Source organism: Galeopterus variegatus, unplaced genomic scaffold, assembly GCF_000696425.1.
Source record: "Galeopterus variegatus unplaced genomic scaffold, G_variegatus-3.0.2 Scaffold1913, whole genome shotgun sequence".
NCBI classification, from domain to species: Eukaryota; Metazoa; Chordata; class Mammalia; order Dermoptera; family Cynocephalidae; genus Galeopterus; species Galeopterus variegatus.
Window position 1 is genome coordinate 220,727 of NW_007728024.1, and position 21,259 is coordinate 241,985.

At 36.0% G+C, this 21,259-nt stretch overlaps 1 protein-coding gene across 1 annotated transcript in view; it reads right to left on the reverse strand.

Moving 5' to 3' along the window:
- Positions 1-21,259, reverse strand: part of HIAT1 (hippocampus abundant transcript 1) — a 43,639-nt gene that overhangs the window by 16,617 nt on the left and 5,763 nt on the right. Inside the window, exons 2-5 of the mRNA XM_008579571.1 lie at positions 14,371-14,466; positions 6,217-6,279; positions 5,363-5,490; positions 2,496-2,610 (exon numbers count right to left, since the gene is read on the reverse strand). Coding sequence (XP_008577793.1) covers positions 2,496-2,610; positions 5,363-5,490; positions 6,217-6,279; positions 14,371-14,466 — 402 coding nt within the window. The remainder of the gene's footprint in view (positions 1-2,495; positions 2,611-5,362; positions 5,491-6,216; positions 6,280-14,370; positions 14,467-21,259) is intronic.

A 21,259-nucleotide genomic window follows, 5' to 3' on the forward strand; every position in this document is an offset into this window, starting at 1 on the left:
GGAAAAAGAAAAAAAAAAAAAAAAAAAAAAAAAAAAACCACTGCTCTAAGAAATTCTAATTTCATTGTGATTTTTCCAATATTAAAATTCAAATTAAATGAACATTTATCTTGATACATATTTAGGGCTGGCTGAAATAAAATTTAAAGACTTTGAGGTGACTCTTCTCATCAGTACAGTGTTAATTAAGCCCTGGTACAAAACTGAACTTGGTAATCTTTTTACGTGTCAGTGTTAGGAAGAATGAGATCACTGATATCAGGTACTGAGAACATCTCTAAAACTCTGAGGAAGTCCATGCAAGCCTGGTGAAGATGAAGATTAAAACAGAGAGGCACAAGTGGAGAAAACCTGTTAACCCCAGACATGTCTGGCCTATCAGACAAATGGCCTCTGCAAATTAGCAGTAGATGTGACAGAGTATAACACCTGATAGAAACAAACTCTTCGGAAGATAATTAGAAATTATTGTTGGAAGTGCATGAGATTCTGCTCCCTACTCTGTGCTTTATTCTGTTTCTATGCCATTTTTGACTTTTGGATGGAGGACTTAAGCTTCACAGAAATGCTTATTTGCAACTGTTTATTAATAACTATTCAAGAAAAGCAACTCAATTTTCAAAGGTCAATTATTTGAACAAGCAGATAAAATTCTAAAACTTTAAAATGTCTGGCTATCAATCCAGATGTCCATCAACTGGTGAATAGATAAACAAAATGTAGAATATCCCACACAATGGAATACTATACAGCAATAAAAAGGAACAAACTATTGATAGCATGTATCAACATGGATGAAATTCACATGATTATTCTAGGTAAAAGAAGCTGGATACAAAAGACTATATTTTGTATTATTTCATGTATATGAAACTTCTAGAAAAAGCAAAACTACAGAGACAGAAAGTATATTGCTGGTTGCTTGGGATCAAGGATGAAGTGCGATGGATTTCAAACGGGCCTGAGGGAACTCTTAGGCTGATGGAAATGTTCTAAAACTGGATTGTGGTGGTATTTTGTTACGGCAGCCCTCGCTGTGGTCTCAAAAGGACTCAGGTCTGAGCAGAGCTCTGGCACTTGTGTGGGTTAAGGGGCAATGGTTCTCACTGTGTGACATTTCTGAGGGTATTTACAGAGCTCATGTTTGCAAAGCAATGAGCAAAGGTCCAATCAGAGTACAGGTGTTTCATATCACTTCTCAATTCTCACCTGGTGGTCATTTCTTTCTGGTCAGACAGAAAGAGAACCACAAAGATCACTTCCCCCCCTTTTATCTGCATCTATATTATTTCTAAAAGGTCTAAGTGGTCATTTGCCAGAATATGCCTTTAATACACAAAGCCTCAGGTAGAAACTGTTCATTTCAAAGCTTTGGCTATGGAAAAATAACTTCTGTCAAAAAAAATCCCCAAACTGGATTATAGTGATGATTCCACAGCTGTAAAAACTTACTAAAACTCACTGAACTACACTATATACATAAAATGGATAAATGTCATGGTATGTAAATTATACTTCAAAAAAGCTGTTTAAAAAAATCCTGGCTATCATCAGCCTCATACCATTTAATGGTCTAAGTGTACAACTGAAATCATTAGTTTTTTTTTGCAAGTTTCTCCTTACAGGTATTTTCCCCTTTAAATCTCCTATTTCCATGATTCTGTTATAGTGTCCTTTGAACCAGAGATCACAGTGTCTTGTAAAACTAAGATTCAGCCTGACACAATACTTGGTCCTTATTTATCAAAAGGTGTCTGTCCCACATTTGCTGAAACTCATCACTGTCCTACTTCTGGCTCTCTACTAATGATCTGTATATTACTGTGCCTAGGGTAGCCACTTCATTCCTAGATTTGATAGACAATAGACTGTGCTGCCACTATGCAGTTCATAAAAACAGTGTACAGGGATCAACAAACTACTGCCTGTGGGCCAAATCTAGCTAAGAAACAGTTCTTACATTTTTGAAGAGTTGTAAACACACATACATACGCAAAAACAAAAGAATGAGATAGAAACTGTTATAAAAACTACATGGTCCACAAAGCCACAGAAGATGTTTGCAGATCCCCAAGCTAGATGTTAGCCTGTTGTACTTTAGATTAGACATTAAATAAGAGTAGTAATTTCTTTTCAACTCATGACATATTTAAAAATTCCCTATTTTTGGATTCTGTTAAAAAGAACTTCTATAAGGTAAAATATCCTACTGAATATTTTAAATAATTTAAATAATTTCAATTCTGACATGTGACTTACAAATACTTTTTGAGTGGAAAATATCAAAACCTACATGTTTTCATACTGAAAAAAAATGTTTAATGTGGTCTAATGGATGATCTTATGAAATGTGTTTTATGCAAAAAACAAAAAACCCCCCCAGAAAACAAAAAAGCCCCCTTATAATGCAAAGTTTTGCACTCCTTCTAATAAGAGATACTTTAAAAGCAGGATATTTTCAGCAGATACAAAAGGTATAGAATAAACACACATACCAGTCCATAAGCCATACTTCTTTCATGCTCTTGAGTTATATCTGCTACATATGCAAATACCACAGAGAAAGTCACTGCAAATACCCCAGAAACAGAGATAACAGCAAAGTACCACCTAGGAATGAAAGACAATCGATAAGATATCGCTAAACAATTACCATTGCTTTAACCTACCTTCATTTCTATAACTTAATTAGAGTAAGAATAGTTCACTTCAGCCAACAGTTTACTAGGACAGTTCACGGATTAACTCTTATGTAAATCATAAGCCACAGATATTATGAAAACATACAGTAAGACGTGGCCCTTCAATGCCAATTTAGCTACTGTATAGGAATACTTAAAATTAGACAATGTATTCAGGTAAATCTTTTACACAACTGTTGAATTGTTAAGTGGCTTTGTTGTTGTTTCTACTAGTACGGCAATAAACTAAAGTCTATTACACTTCATCCCTTACTATACACACTAAAAATTTCAGTAAACAAAACTGAAGAACAGAGTACTCCACATTTATTTTGGGCCTACATATGGAAAGTAGATGTTTTCCATAAGCTATCTTTAACTCTTCAAATGTTGGCAAAACAAAAAACTCAGTCTTCATGAAGAAGAAACCTGTATGGCAGTGGTTAGTGTTCACAAAATTAAGAATACACAGTTACGGGCCGGTCCGGTGGCGCACTGGATAAGTGCGCCGCTTGGGAAGCGCGGCGGCGCTCCCACCCGAGGGTTCGGATCCCGCATACAGACCGGTTCCCGCTCACTGGCTGAGTGAGGCACGGGAGCAACACCAAGGGTTGCAATCCCGTTGCCGGTCCCCGGTCCAGTACGGGGGCAACACTGAGGGTTGCGATCCGTTGCCGGACACGGAAAAAGACAAAAGACAAAAAAAAAAAAAGAATACACAGTTACTGTAAAGAATGAACGAAAGATATTTTAAAAAGCATTTTGCTACAGATGATTCCAAAATATTTAACTGGGAATAAAAGTTTCTACTGTAATGTCAATGTTTAGTTTTTAAAACATGTGTAATCACAATGAACTTTCAAAATATCATTCCACCAGGACTTCCTCACTTCTAAAGTCTTTCTAACGCACTGCTTTCCACAGAAAACTTGAGCATTCCCTAGATTCCTTTGGTGAGATTTCACTTGCATGATTAGCATTCATCAAGGGCTTGGTCTTTAGAATTTTATCTAACCCGTAAGAGGAAGATTCTGCTCCATATATATCCTTGGCTTTTCTAGGTACAACATGGAAATAAAGCACAACCACGATGTAGAATTAACTATCATGAATACTCAGTGGAACAGAAAGAACATTAGTCAGAGAATAAACCTACAATTAACCTGGGCTCTATCACTTTGGGACAATCATTCTCTGTGAGCTCTCTCTTTCTTCCTCCTCAGCGAAAAAATCCTGATTTTAATCAGGGTGGCCATATGCCCACTCTGTTTTAACTAGAAGCATAAACCTGAAATCTGACCAAAGAGATGCAAGCAGAAGTTGGATGGGAATTCTGTAATGTTCTTAAAAGGCGGTGTGTTCTACTTAGTCATTCCTTCCATCTTGCTGCCTGAAGTGTGACTGACTTGATGGCTGGGCTTGAACAGCCATCTTAAACAGTGAGGTGACAGCTGAGGATGGCACAGCAACAAGACAGAAAAAGTCTGGTTCACTGGACTGCCAGACCAGCTCCAGGCCATTCAACTACAGACTTCTTTTACCTGGAGAGAGAAATAAACTTCCTCAGGGCTGGCTGGTTAGCTCAGTTGATTAGAGCACAGTCTTATAACACCAAGTCAGGGTTCAGATGCCTGAACCAGCCAGCTGCCAAACAAAACAAAAAACTTCCTCAATTTTTAAAAAAAAAATTATTCATTAATATTACTATTTTTTTTTACATTCTAAGATGTTGCGGAGCAGTTGTGGGGGAAGGGGAGGCACAAAGGGGGAGGGAAATAGGGTGGGAGGAGGAGGAAGGGGGGTGTGTGGTCAAGGTCCATGACACCCCTCTCATTCAGGCAGGGGAGACCAGGGGGCTTCCAGTGGGGGCTCAGTGGTTGCTGGTCTGGATGCAGATGTCAGAGGTGTGTGGCTGAAGCCCTTGGCCCCCCACTGCCCCGGCTCTGGTGCCCAATGTGTTTCCAGTGGCACCTTGGTGGTCATCGCTGAAAACTTCCTTGATTTTAACTATTATTTTGGGCTTTACTGACATATAGCAAAACTTAAGCTTTATTAAAACAGATAATAATAAACTTTTTGTGTATGTTTTTAACATTGTATTTAAGAAAATAAAAAGTTAGCAACCCTACCCAGTCCCAAAATATTGTTTTGAAATTTGGGCTGTGAAATCTAAAAGCAGGTTAACCAGTAGTATAGATTCTTCCAATAGTAGCCTCTAGTTCCAAAACTTTTATGAACTATTACTTAGCTATTATATATATATATATATATATATATATTTTTTTTTTTTTTCCTTTTTGTCTTTTTTCGTGACCGGTAACGGGATTGCAACCCTCAGTGTCGCGCCCACACTGCGACCGGCAACGGGATCGCAACCCTCGGTGTCACGCCTGCACCATGCTCAACCAGTGAGCGGACCGGTCTGTATATGGGATCTGAACCCTCGGCGGGAGCGCCGCCGCACTCCCAAGCGCCGCATTCTACCAAGTGCGCCACCGGGCCGGCCCATAGCTATTATATTTTTAGGGGCTTCCTTATCTGTGTCAAAGAACAAATGGTGTAGTAAATAAAATTAAAACCTACAAAGGTAAGATGGCAAGAAAAGTGAAGAAATAAAGGAATATTAAGAAAGTGACAAGAAAAAGTGATACTCAGTTGCTATAATCAGAATATGCACATACCACGGGCTGATCTTCATTAAAGGAATTGGGGCACATGTGAAAAACACTGTTAGCAGCAAGAAGGATTTTCGGCCCCAAACATCAGAAAGAGCACCAATAAGTGGGGCACTGAGGAATGACAACAAACCCTAAAAAAATTTAAGCAAAAAGAATTTATATACATATACATATATCCATGAGCCAAAAATAAATCATTTTACTACTACAGAAGAATTTTACACAAATTTGTTTCTAAAATAAATACATCACTAAACTTTAGATAAATAATAACTTATTTCTACATAATTAAAAATTTTCCCCATATAGTCTAGAATCATCTATAGGGCTCTGATATTAAATATTAAATGCTCTAATGAATTCTCAATCACAATAGCTCCACATTAGCAATTCTAGAAATATTATAAGCTAATTACCTATTTTTATATGCATAGGCTAATTATTTGTTTATAAAACTTGGTCAAATCGAATCAAGAGTAAAAATTTCTACAATAACCAAGACTTTATCACACTGATATAGTTTTATATTTATGGGTTTTTTGTATATTTTTTTCTCTCCAATCTATATTTCTATTGTTAGTTTACAAAAAGCATTGAGATCTCTGGAATAAAAATGCCAGCATAGTACACAGGAAGAATCTGGTATGATGTCATTTATTATCATATACAGTTGATCATGTTTGAGTCAAATCATATTTAAAACCCAGTTAGTCTAAAAAGTATTAGGTAATCCTCCAAAATATACTCTAATAAAAATTAACACAGATTAATTAATATACCAGCAGAATTATATATACATATGTATGTGTACATATGTGTCTGTGTGTGTGGAAATATGTATGTGTGATTGATCCTACCTTTACTCCTTGAATTAGGCCATTCATCAAAAATGTATGTTTAGGGAAGGTTTCATGTAATACCTAAAGAATAAAAACCAAAATAAAAATCACATTTAGTCTTAGTAAAATTTCTACTTCTACATTTTCAAACATCTCTTCCCAATACAATTTAATTTTATTTCACATAAATTTTCAGATTTGTATGACACAATCCATGCATACTAGTAAATACTAATAATATCAAACATTTACATGACATTTACTATGTTATAGGGCACTAAATTGGGCACACTGCATATATTATCTCATTTAATTCCTTATAACAATCCTGTTAGAAAACTAATACCCAATGGAAGTTAAATGTCTTGTCCAAGATAGAGTCAGTAAGTAGTAAAGCTGAAACTGAACCCAGGAGGTCAGGCTTGTAAGTCTATGCTTTTAACCACTCTGCTATGCTGCTTGCCACATATAACTGACTTATAACTCTCTTTCAGATGGGGATATACTACCAAGGATAGGAAACTAGGAAAATTAACAGGGGATTTTTTTTTTTTTTTTTTTTTTTGTCTTTTTGTCTTTTTCCGTGTCCGGCAACGGATCGCAACCCTCAATGTCGCCCCCACACCGGACCGGGGACCGGCAATGGGATCACAACCCTCGGCGCTGCTCCCGCGCCTCGCTCAGCCAGTGAGCGGGAACCGGTCTGTATGTGGGATCCGAACCCTCGGGTGGGAGCGCCGCCACGCTTCCCAAGCGGCGCACTTATCCAGTGCGCCACCGGGCCGGCCCTTAACAGGGGATTTTTAATTACAATGAAGTGGATCTACAAAGATTCCATAAAGAAAGAAAAAAAGTCCCAAACTATGAAAATGTATAACAAGTTATTCGGTCCTTCCTAAGGCCTATTCTCAAACCACATGGTATCAAATTGTCCTTTGGGCAAGTGAACCATTGGGAACCCATTGGTTGAAAAAGCAGCTGGAAGGAAAGGCAAGTGGAAAAATAAAAACAGTGGCTACCATTTTTGTAGCCTATGTGTCATGGACTTAATGCTCTTTTTTTAAATCCTAACATTATAAATTAGATAATATTATCACTTTACAGATGAGGCAACTGGGTTCTTGCTTGACTTAGAAGCCAATGCTTCTTCCATTATACAATGCTATCTCTCAGTAAAAACAATTGACAATGGCAATGTGGGGAATAAGAAGAAATGTGGGGAATAAGAAGAAATGTGGGGAAGTCTTCTCTTTAGGAAGAAGCACCACACTGAGTGTACTTTCTGACATCTTCCAAGAAGAGCCTTTATAAGGATTAGAATTGCTCCCTTTTCTTCAGATACTCTTCTGCCAATAACTAGAAATTTAACAAAAATTTATTCATTGTATGTAAAAATAAAATTAGAAATGAAATGTTAGCAGTCAAAGAAAATCATTAACATAAGAGAAAATCACATGTTTATGATATTCATATAATTGGTCTGAATCAGTGGTTCTCAACCAAGGGAGATTTTGCCTCCCAAGGGACATTCAGCAATGTCTGGAGACATTTTTGATTATCACAATTTGGGGAAGTTGAGGAGGGAAGATGCTACATATTAACATCTAATAAGTAGAGGTCAAGAATGCTACTAAACATCGTACAATGCACAGGTCAGTGCCCAATCAAAAATAAGTATCAGGCTCAAAATATCAATGGTATTGAGGTTGAGAAACATTATTATTTATAATAAAGACCCCACAGATCTAAAAGAGGGGTCTGCAAACTTTTTCTTTAAAGGACCACAGAGTAAATATTTTCAGCTTTTTTCAGCTTTGCAGGCCTTACAGTCCCTATTGCAAGTACTCAACTCTGCCCTTGTAGAACAAAAACAGTCACAGACCTATGTAAATGAATAAATGTGGCTGTGTTCCAATAAAACTTTATTCACAAAAACAGTCTGTAAAAACAATCTGATAATACCAAGGTCAATGGTTTGGATCCCCGTACTGCCAGCCACCAAAAAAATAAATAAAAGGAATTTGGTCCTCTGGCCATAGTTTGCCAGACCTTGTACTAAAGGAAAAGATTTAAACTACTTAAACTGGTATTTAAAACCTTTCACAATCACCTCAAATCTACTTTTCTTCCAAAAGTTACTAAGGGCCTATTGTAAGCCAAATCCTTCTAGGTACAAAGAATGAACAGCATAATGAATGTCTATAAGAAGCTTTATAATATGCTAGATCTTATCACTAATGATTCACTTTGCCAGGCTATCTTCCATTCTAATCAATCTGGTCTGTTCATTGTTTTGGAAATATTCCTGTACTTTCTAATATTCATGCTGTTATACATGACATACTGTCCATTTTGAATATTTGTTCCTCATGTCTTCTCTATCTAGCCAATCCCCAAACCTTCCAAATTGCTCCTGTGCTACCAAACTATCCTCTCCAAAGCAATTGATCTCTCCTTTAGAGCCATATGATAGGTGATGATAGCACTCATTTGGCAGTGACACAGAGCTTTGTGGTATCTCTTAGATTGCATTACTGAGTTACTTATCTGTTGCATTTTTCAGCTTTTCATGTATTTAATACAGTCATATGCCACTTAACAGGTATATGTTCTGAGAAATGCATCACTAGGTGATTTCGTTGTTGTGCGAACATCATAGACTGACTTACACAAACTGAGATGGCATAGCCTACTATATACCGAGGCTATATGGCATTGCCCATTGCTCCTAGGCTACGGCACTGTCATACGTGCAGTCTGTTTTGCCATAACCTCTTAAGGAGATAATTTTATATATTCCAAACCTCTTAAGGACAGGCACCATATCTACTATACCTTGTATTTAATGTATCTCCAGCCAGCCGCCAAAATAGACAAAAATAAAAAGGGTGATTTAATATCTTTATTTCTATTAGTACCTCATATAGTGCCTTCATGTAGTAACTGTGTTCATTAAATAGTTAACTGATAAATTCTGCTTTCAAAAAGACTTAATAGAACAATTATGTGATCAAATTAATGTAGCTAATGTTAAAAAAAAAAACCTTCAATAACCCCCAAAGGAAGAGAGTTAAATTAATCTAAACAAATATTCCATGTTTGATTTTCTAACAAAATTTTAAGAGACAAATATACAAGCAATTCAAATATTGTAAAGATTTTTGATCTATGAGGATCCTTTAGTACTGGACTTTGGAGTTGAATAGGAAAAAATGTAACATTTTCCAAGAAATTCTACCATTCTTAATATTTTTAAGAACATTAAAAATTTTGAGAGTAAAGTAAATAGTCCTTAAAATATTATATGCTTTGGGACTATCTCAGTAGCAAAGGATGTGAAATCACTTAGGTAGAAGAGATGCTGGTGAATTTGAGTGTTCCGTAACACAGACCGTGCATCTAGCATCTTGAACCATTATCAAATACTGGCCAAGTATTTCCATAATCATAGGTCTATCAAAAGAGAGAAGATATTCCTTAGCATTGTAGATCCTTATACCCACTGTCATTAATTCTCTTTGTGTAGCTAATATGTTATTTAGTCAATCAATGATCATTGACTGAACACCCACTACGAACTAGCCATAGATTCATAACTTCTCAAAAGTGTTGGACTTCAGTCCTCAAGAATATTTGTGTAGTGGATTGAATTATGCTCCCCCAAAACTCACTGAAGCTTGAATTTTGTCCCCCAAGTTTTATATATTAGAAACTTGGCCCCATTGTGAGTGTTAAGAGGGTGGGAAATCCCATTATGGTAACTGAAAGGTAAAGCCTTGATGAGGTAATTAGATTGTAGGACTGTGTTGTAGTGAATGGATTAAAAAAAAAATGGTGTTCAGGGGCATGGTTCTGAGGTCTTTAAAAGGAGAGCTGAGTCTCTTTCTGCTCTCTCTGCTTCCACCATCTTGCAAAGTCAGACCCCTGAGTCACTTTCACCACCACCAGGTGGAGTTTGGACTTCCCAGACTCAGAATTATAAGCAATAAGTTTTGTTTTCATTATAAATCATCCAGTTCCGCATACTTTGTTATAAGCAACAGAAAATGGACTAATACAGAATATTGTTACCAGGAGTGGGGTGGACTTGTGAAGGTTAATTCTAGGTGTCAACTTGATTAAAGAATGCCAAGAAACCTGGTAAAGCTATCTTTTAAGGTATGTCCATGAGGGTGTTTCCAGCAGAGATTAGTATGACAGCCTAAGTGGACTGGGTGGGAAAGCCCCCCCCCCCCAATGTGGGTGGGAACCATACAATCCACTGGGGGCTGGAGAGAACAAAAGACAAAGAAAAAAGGTGAAGCTCTCTCTCTATCCACTGGAGCTGGGATACACTCTTCTCTCCTGTCCGAGGACATCAGAGCTCAAGACTCTTCAGCTTTGGGTTCTAGGACTTACACCAAGGACATCACTGGCTTCCCTGGCTTGAGGCCTTTGGACTTAGACTGAGCCATGCAATTGGCATCCAGCTTGATAATAGCTTATGGTGGGACTTTTCTTCACAATTATATGAGCTAATTCCCCTAAAAAATCCCCTCCAATACATTTATAACATATCCTATTGATTTTGTCTCTCTGGAAAACACTGGCTAATACAATTTGTAAGTATAAAATTCTTCTTTGTAGATAACTTAAAGCTCCTTGTTGGTGAAGACTCACCATCTTCCCATGGACAGGTTCTCCACATAGAACACAGCTTTCTCTGAGAGCTTAAAACTCAAAGATAATTCTAACCACATAATGTAAAAAAAATTTTTAATTAAACCTTACAATGACAAATTAGTTATTAAGAAATTAAGGTTATCATAAATTCAAAACCATTTATTATAATCAATACTCATATGTCTAAAATTGGTTATCTATTAAAAAAATTAAAGACTATCTTTGAACTTTGAAATGCTGAAACAAACTATATTATAATTTTTGAGAGCTATGTATTGGAAGAGAGATATTAACTTAAAATACAAATAAACTGAATATCTTCATCCCCATTTTCCTTTTTTAAATGAATAATAAGAGCTGTGACTCTCTAGTAGGCACCATTTATAATCAATTTCAAAACACATAAAATAGAAATGAAATGTTTAAAGGTTAACACATTTTAGAAAGACAGCAAATGGCAACCACTTGGTGCCTTCTTTTACCTCAGAAACCCACCTCTCCACACATCCTAACACTTGGAGGGGGGGTGTTGGTGAAGGAGTATCTGTCAACAACAAAGTCAACAACAAAAAACAAAATTTGTAAGCAAACAGCCTCAAAATGAGCAAAATCTTTCCACACTGAATAATTATATAGGTTCTTAACACAGGTCGTAAGGCTCAAGTATTTAGAAAAAACTCCCCAGATTTCACTACTATTCAGCTCCAGTTAAAAACCACTGAATTGACAGCACATTGTAGCTGATGAAATGTTCATCTCTAGTTGGTTAATCTGTCCTAATGGCCAACAAGTCAATGGCTACCCTGAAGCCCAAAGCTTTCAGCAAACTGTTGATAATTGCCTGAAGGGGTGGGGAGGATTTGGGGATAACTTTCAGTTCCTACAAATATATTTCTATATTGCTGAATATTTTACAACAGGCATACATTTGTCTCTAATTATTTTTAAAAAAGCAATATATATAACATATAGAAAGAGGCACGTATATATACAGATTTACATATGTGCCCACATGCACAATTCTTCTTAGTGATGCTTGAAAGATTCTTGCTATTCCAATGTCCAAACTCCAAAGTACTTGAAGCATAACAAATCTCAGCATTTAGATGCAATCTAATCTCTACAACCTAATCTTTGTTTTGCCTAGATCTCTTCCCCCACCCCCAAGGTTATCTCCATCAAACAAATTAAGAGAGAAACGTAGAACATAAAAAATGCATTTAAAAACATGTATACATAGAAAAAGAAAGCTCTGAGTTTAATATTAATTAATATTTAAACATTTTTCTGATTGATTTTTAAAATATAATTGGTAAAAATAATAAGATACTAAACTAAGCACGAGGTTAGTTTTCCCATATCTATGAAAAATTAATAAATAAGTCTTTACACCTAAATAACTAGATTCCTTCCTTGTTCTTAAGGAGGACAGTTTTCCTTTGTCCAACTAGAAAAAAAAAAACTGTACCAAAGTTACATAAAAAGTTCACATACCTAAAAGATACAAACCAGAAGCAAATTTTAAAAATAGCTAGACACACTTCAAAGCCTGATGACAAATTATGGAAATATCACAAAAAGCTTTTTGACAGCTTGCTAGTAGTTTACCTGCACTTTAATCCCCCTACTTAGCTAGTGGTCAGGTTGCCCCATACCTCAACTATCTAAAACATGGGTATGAGGCTGGCTGGATAAGCTCAGTTGGTTAGAGCTCCGTGTTTTAGCAACAAAGTCAAGGGTTTAAGATCCCCACACTGGCCAGCTGCCAAAAATAAATAAGTTAATTAATTCAATAAAAATAAAACATGGGTATAACCACTTACTGCCAGCATGCCTCAAAAAACTGAGCACTGAAGTCAAGCAAGTAGGCTCAAATACCAGTTCTGCACTTTACAATCACAGTAGCAATCAAGTTACTTAACTTTTCTAAGCCTCATTTTCCTCATCTGTTATTTAGGCTAGTATCTTACTCATAAGTTGGTGGTGAGGATTAAAAATGATAATGTATTAAAAGTGCTCAGGACTGTATTTGGGCACATCATACTATAAATACATACAGACTGTTTACTATTACAAAGCTCAAGTCCTTTAAGTCACAGGAGTGATGATCCACCAGTTAAACTAGTAGTAGATTACACACAAGCACACTGTAACATTAGTAAAGCTAATATAAAGTTGTGAGACCACAAAGTTATTACAGTACCTCAGAAGTCCTTGACAACTAATTATTACAATATAATGAAGTTATGAATGTCATAATGAACTTGCATTACCTGAGCAAGTTCTAAATCACTGTACTTGGATTAGGAAGGCAGAAAATGTTAAATTAATTTTTAAAAAATTTCCATCATAAATTCATAAACTAAAAAAAATTTGGTATTTTAAAAACCCGCATTTCATTTGTTTTGAAAATCCATTTATGTAGAACTGATGATCCATTATAGGTAAATGAGTTGTACTTCTTACAAAGGAAAGGACCTCAATCAAAACATACTCAAATCGGCACTTACAGTTATATGTCAGTTACTCAGGGAACTACTCTAACTGGCAATGCATGGTTTAGTAGAAAAAGAATTGCATTTATTTGAAGATTTTCTCTTCTTCTGAATCTTGTTACAGCAGTACTCATGAATATGTCCTGTATATTCAAAATAATGGCTAAAAATTAATATTTTATGTCTATATAAAGTAATGATTATGTAGCTGTAAATAAATATGCCAAGAAATATGAAATTGTAAATGTTCTTAATATGACTAGTACAATCTACTTATACGATCATCCAATTTTTCTGTAAATAACCTTTTTGTAAAAGCCTTTTTTATATTAACAATGAACGGGCTCATGAAAATATAAGGAAGTATATTCTTCTAGGATTTGGTAAGCTGTACATTTACCCTAATTACTCCTTTCAATATATTTTAGACTTCTACCATCGATATCCCTTCTCTCATACCATTCCTCTTATCTATACCAAGAGGAGAAAACTAGCTATCACCTGAGTTATTTAGTCTGGTAGGGAGGTCTTTTCTAAGGTTCCAAATCTGGAAAAATTTGGATAAAATCAGCTTAGGCCTATAAAAGAATAACCTTTCTAGATGATTACTCTAGATTTTTAACCAAATGCAAAGAACTTGTATTTAGAATATGTGACTGCATAAATGAATCTCAAAATAATTATGCTGAGTAATGTAGGTTATAGACATCATCTTTCCTAAACCTGTCAGTATAAGAATCCCTTCCACCCTATCCAAACAGAGTGGTGATTTGGCCTCTGCTTGAACATGTCTAATGACATGTCAAATTCACAACCTAAAATCGACAACCTAAAAAAAGTAAGGGAGAGGTACAGGTTTGAAAATATAACTTAGACAGTAAAATACAGGAAAGTACTGAAGGGTTTGACAATATTGGTGAGAGAATCAACTGTGGAAGGGAAAAGCCTGTCTTTTCCTTCAAAACCAAAGAGGAAGAGTTTGAGTCAGTAATAAATAAGTTAAAAGATTACTTACCACCAAGGTGGGTGCCGTCAATAATCCCCAAGCAAAAAACTCCAAAAAGATGACAATAACCGCATGATAAACACTAGGAGAACCTATTCCTTGAGGCTGTAAAAACAGATTTTTAAAAAGAGTTCACAAAGTTAATGGGGCATTCCAGAATTACTAACAATGATGGCGATATTCAATAAATATTTATTAAGAACATATATGTATTGGGCACTGTGTTAAACATCTGGACACTCACTGTCCCTGTCCTCAAGGTGAAAGGGACAGACATGGAAACAAATAAATTCATTACTATTAGCACAGTGTGCAATGGGAACACACAGAGTCCAACGTGCAGGGTGGGGTGAGGAATGGGAATATCAGACTTCCAGGAAGAAGGTTGAAAGGACATAATGGAGTCAAACATGTAGGGGCACAGGGTGGGAAGAACAGCTCAGATCAAGGTGGCAGCCTGCACAAACCTCTCTGAGGCTTAAGAGCATAAATAAATGAAACATAAATGAAGCAAGCAGCAAAAATCATAACAGATATCAACATGGCTCAAAAGCAGAATAGTCCCTAAACTAGTCCATAAGTGATTTGGAATTTGATATACACAAGAAAATACAAAAATAAGAATATACTGATATTAGAGATGTTTTAAGAATTACTTCAGTTGTTGAATTTCATAGTTTAAATGACAATATTTAATTGATGGAAAAACATAAGCAGCTGTCCATCACACGTGAAGACTCTACATTCTGTCTCCCTGATATATTTACCTATATAAACCCCAGCCCTCATTCGATCAGGATGGCAGTTGGGACTTTACCCTCTGTCTCCAGTCAATGTCTTCCGAAATAAAAAGACTTTCCTTTAAAAAAAAAAAAACTGATGGAAAAATAACCTAGAATATTAATTCAGTCTCCACTAACAAGTTTGCATAATAACAAAAACACAAGATTTTCTAGATAAAAGTCTAAGCTACTGCTGTTTGGCCTCTTCAATCAATTTAAACAACATTTAAAACAAGGATGTGCATGCAAACAAATACACACCACAATGTCGTACCTAAGCTTTAAAGTATATTCAATAGTCTTACGTGGAAATATTAACTGTGTTTGGATTTCTCTACATGCTGGAAATGATGCTGCATCATTTTTAATACTGTCATAATGCATCATCATCACTTAAAATAACAGATGTCTCTCCCAACCTACAGAATTTAGGTGCCCGAAAATCTCCTTGGTAGAACTTGCAGTTGAGGAATTTGAGACAAGGGAGGGAGCTGAAGGACCATGGCTAGGAATGAATTTGTACAAGACCTCATTTACTCCACAAGCATTTACAGAGCCTCTACTATGTTCCAAAGGTTCCAGGGTTACGTAAACAAGACACTCAAGGAGTTTACAGTCTAGAGAAGAAGAAACCTCATTATCATTATCTGCTTATGTATAAATGCAATAAAAAGAAATACGGACAAGTTACAAAGCAAATAAAGAGTAATATAAGAAAAAGAAATGGTGTAGTCACATTAGAGAAAACCAGAATGAAGTAAATAGTTTAAGGCTACTGGAAAATAAAGTTCTCCTCATGGAGTAAAGAGAGGGAGGCAGAAGAGGTAGCCTCTAAAAATCAAGAAGTTTCTTATTTCACTGTACAGGGACCAAAAACTGTTGAAGGATTTCAAGCAAGAGAATGGTCTTATCAGACCTGCATTTTTCAATACATCGTTCTGGTGATTTCCCTAAAGGATGAAATTGAGGAGCAAAGTGCAAAAGGAGGCTATTTGAATCAGCTCAAACAACAGATGACGAGGGCATGAAACAGTGGACAGTATGGATGCTGAAGGGGAGGGAATGGATATAAGTATTCAGGTTTTGAAATGGGCAGAACTTAATAAACAGTGGGATAAAGAATCAAGAATGATCTACAAGTTTTTCGGTTGGCTGTTTAGTAGTGGAAGCTGGTGGCTTCCCAGCACTTTTCCCTCTCCCCTGGCTCAAATTTACTTCCGGTCTTATCTAAGAGATTGTCCCATTTACTTGAATCATTTCTACTGTCTTTGAGCCCTGATTAAAACAATTATAGCATTCCATCAGAGTGGATGAGACTGTCAGGAGATTATAAAATGTGAATAGAGGATGGGCTAAGACAGAACCCCAAGGGGCATCAACATTTAAGTAGTAAGCAGAGGAAAAGGAACCCATGAAGAAGATAATGTCCACAGGATTCGGTAAGCTCCAGACCTGTTTTGTTCACCATCACCTATAACCAACACATAACCGAAAGCCTGCTAGAACTTCCCAAGGCCCTTAACATGCTAATTTATATGAGAAGATACAGTGGGCACTGCTTTCCAAACTTGACTATGGAATCCTTCTTTCACTTAATAGATAATGTCTCATGGACACTTGAGTTCCTTGGAAAGGAGTTTAGGAAATGCTCATAAAAAGTAAGATGATAATTATATAAAAATGAGAGTAAATATACACATAGAACAAAAGGAGTAGAAGATAATGTGTTAAAAGTGGCTCTCTGTTTAAGTGCAGAGCACTTAATCAGTTGAGAATGTCAGGGAAGGCTTCCCAGGAGGTAGGAGGCATTATCTAAGCTAAGACCTCAAAGTCCAGTGGGAAAGATGTCAGGATTGTCAGGTGTGTATGTATAGGGTAAGGAAGGAGAAATGATGGCCAAGAGTATCTGAGGTAAAGAGAACAGGATATATACAAAGGCCAGAAGACAGGAGACATTCCGGATTATTTCACTATCTGATACCTAAGGAGGAAAGTGGCAAAAGTGGAGGATAAGAGGTGACTGAGCAGAGTTGGATAGGTGACTGGAAAATGGTTTTTAACCTGAAGGTAGCAGGGAAACGCTGAAATGTTTTAAGCCAGACAGTAATATTTCACAGGATTGCCTCTTTCTAAAACAATACCTTTCACTGGCAAATAGGCTGGAAGGGAGTTAGGAAGACCAGAAGGCAGGCTGATGCAGAAACCCAGGTGAGGGGTAACAGTAACTTAAGATAGGGGTAGTAGGGATGGAACAAAGTGAATGAATATAAAGAACACTTAGGAGGTAGAATCAATAAGATTCAGTAGTTGATTAGATGTAGCAGAGAGCAAAGGAAGGTCAAAAATGAAAAGATAAAATTTCAGTGTCTGGCTTGGTCAGCCGAACAGAGAAGAAAGAGGAATGATTAATCCAGTTTTAGGCACACTGGTTTGAGAAAACTATGTATGACATTAGCTGAACTTAAAAGGAAAACAAATTGAGAACGATTATGTGAGAAATAACTGATTAATATCTTAACTAGGCAAAGCATTCATAAAAGCCAATATAAAAGCACTAAGAATATGGGCCAAGCCCGTGGCACACTCGGGAGAGTGCAGCGCTGGGAGTGCAGCGGCGCTCCCGCCGTGGGTTCAGATCCTATATAGGGATGGCCGGCGCGATGTGCTCACTGGCTGAGCGCGGTGCGGCCGGTCACAAAAAGGACAAATAAATAAATAAATAAAAATTAAATAAATAAAAGCACTAAGAATAAAAATATAAAGTACATTAATAATTTTAAAAAATTTAATAACATTCTTACCTATAGAAATAAACATTCAGAAAAAGTTCTATCAGAAAGATGTTCATGGCATCATTTATAGTAGAAAAAAATGAAAAGCTAAATATTCAACCTTTTGTTACACAATCTATAGTCAAACCACAGTACATAAATCACACAGAATAATATGCAACCCAAAATTGTTTATGCATAATTTTAATGGCATGTAAAAATACTCATGGCAATGTTAAATTAAAAAAAAAAAAAGGCAAAGTACAATATAAAATTGTATATGTAGGGTAATTTCAACTATTAAAAAACAACAATTTGCAGTGATTTGCAGTAATATAACATTGTTTACTATGCTGTTCTGAATTTCCTAAATCTTTTCTAATAGCATGCTTGTACTTTAAGAAGAAAATAGTTTATTTATGTAAAACTAGAATGGAAAAAGATGGGTAGCTGCATATACGTGTCACTCCTGAATCATTCTCTCATATTTCCCAGAATTGGTAGAAAAAATATATATTATTTATTTTTAAAAAAGCAGAGGAGGGAAGGAATATTTGTTCTAAAATACTAGTAATTTTGACTGCTGTATTATATCTATATTCATCTCTTCTATTTAAAATGAATTCAAAAGCAATATAAAATCTTAATAATATGCACACATTAAAAAAAAAATTTACTGATTTGGAATTTTAAAAACTTCTAAGTAGGACTTTTGACATAAGAGCTGGTGGTTTTAATGGAATACCTATCCATAAGCAAAATTTCAGGACAGTTTGAGAAAGAATATAAAGTCCATGACCTTGACAGAAAGACCAGAGGAAGAGGTTATAAACAAGAAGTGGGGGCAAATATTTGACCTGTGAGTAGTTTACAGTGTCAAGAGTAAAGAGTTCAGATCATAAAGAGGAGATCATATTAACAGATGACATCTGAGGATACTTGAGAATTGCAAGAGGGATTCTGAAAGAGACAAATCTGAACATAACACATACCTAACCCCAGATGCCAAGATATGCCACCTAAAATCATAATAGTTACTCTACCAAAAGTCCATTCAACTGCATAATTTCTCTCTTACAGAGGCATGAGAGAGAGTCCCACTGTAGTCATCTCTCTCTCTTTTTTTTTCCTTTTTGTCTTTTTTACTGACTGGTAACGGGATCACAACCCTCGGTGTCGCGCCCATACCGGGGACCGGCAACGGGATCGCAACCCTTGGTGTTGCGCCCGCACCGCGCTCAGCCAGTGAGCAGGAACCGGTCTCCAGCGCACTCTCCAGTGCACCACCGGGCCGGCCCCCACTGTAGTCATCTCTAACTTCAACCTCAGAAGTCAGCATAGTCTCCTTTATCTTTCACCTCCATGCCCCAATGTAATTCCCAAATTATCCTTTCCATTAGTAACAGACCATTGTTTCATCATCTAGGCTTTTGCCTGAGTCTTTTAAAATCTACTTATTTATTCTCTTACCCTGTTGTAGTGGACAACTTCTATAAAGTTATATTTAGCTACGTAAAGTACTTATTTCATTTTATTTGCCCTTTTCAAGCTCATGCTCCCTGAGACAGGTACTGTGTTTTATTATTCTAAGATCTGGATCATCTAGTACATGCATAGCACATAGGTGCTTAACAGATGTTTGTAGAACTGAAATGAATTACTCTAAGTCTCTTTGACCTATCATTATTGTACGCAGCATAGTTACTGTATTTAAACACCATTAAAGGGGTAGTATATTCACTGTTAAACTTGTAACTTCCCCTGTTAATTCCCTCCTCTGTAGCCTGATATCCTACTATTCACAATAGTATCATCTATCAAATGGATTTATTATATACAGACACTAGATAAAAATAATAATAAAAGAATATTACTGGAGACATAATGGTTTATATTCATACTCTAACTTATTCTTTCTAGCAACCTTTCAAGTTAGATACTATTATTATGTCCATTTTACAGTCCAATACAGCAAATAAAAGATGGAGCAGAGTCATTCTAGGCAACTCGAGAGCCCAGGTCTTAATTACTGCATACACTGCCACAGACTGTTAACTCTCTTAAGGATAGGTATGGAGTCTTATCCATATTAGTATATCCTAATGCACAGCACAATGCCTGATATATAATGGGTGCTGAATGCCCATGGATTGACTGATATCCCTAATCATGATGGTCAATAACAGCTGCAAGGTGACTTAAGTAAGTCACTTTACCTCTCTGAGCAGTAAGGGGTAGACTATTAATCTCTTATCTAAACTCTTATCTAACTCAAATTCTGAGTCTAGATTTCCCAAATCAATATGTGTATGAGTCTAGCAGTTATTATGCAGGATTACTGGCTTTAATAATTTATATTGTATTCCTACCAGTGAACCAGGGGCTTATGTGGATTGTTGGCCAGCAGACAGAAGTTGTTCACCAGTAACTGGGCCTTATAATGCCATTGTAATCTTATTTATTAAATAGCATGCTATCAAGTGAAAAAACAATAAGAATAAACCAAACTGAAAGTCATCCTGCAAAACAGCTGGCTTGAACTCTTCAAAAATGTCAAGATCACAAAAAACAACAAAAAAGCCATTCTAGACTAAAAGAGACTGAAGATAGATGGCAACTAAACATAATGATTAAATCCTGCATCTAAAAAATAAAAAAATAAAGACATTTTATTGGGATGTTATTGGGACAACTGGGGAAATATGACTATGGACTATATATATCACATAATAGTATTGTATTAATGTTAAGTTTGCTGATTGCAGTGACTATATCGTGGATATAGGGAGAATATCCTTATTTTTAGGTGATACATTCTGAACTCTTTAGGGATAAAGTGTCATGATGTCTATGACTATCAAAGGGCTCAGAAACAAAAAGTGGGTATATATAGAAACCAAAAGAAAAAGCAAATGTGGCAAAATGTTAACAATTGGCAAACCTTGAATCTATGTGATGAACAAATGAATACTCATTGTGTAAGGTTTCTGCAGTTGTGAAAATTCTCAAAATAAAAAGTTAGGAAAATAAAGAAAAATGACAAAAACAAAAATAAGGTATAAGGGAAAATAATTTTGAACTTAGAATTTAATACTCTGATAAGTTATTAATCAAGAATGACAGTAAAATACGTCTTCAGAAAGAAACACTGCATTTTCTCTGAACAATACAAAACTAAGCTTAACTAAAATAATTTGATATAACAGTCTTACACAGAAAAAGACTCCCTAAGGGAAAGTATTTCATGTGATAGAACTGTTTTTATACATTATTAAGAAAGCTGACCCATCATGCAGAATAAGCTACCATACCTGACCCTCAAGGAGACAAAACCTATTTCAGGAA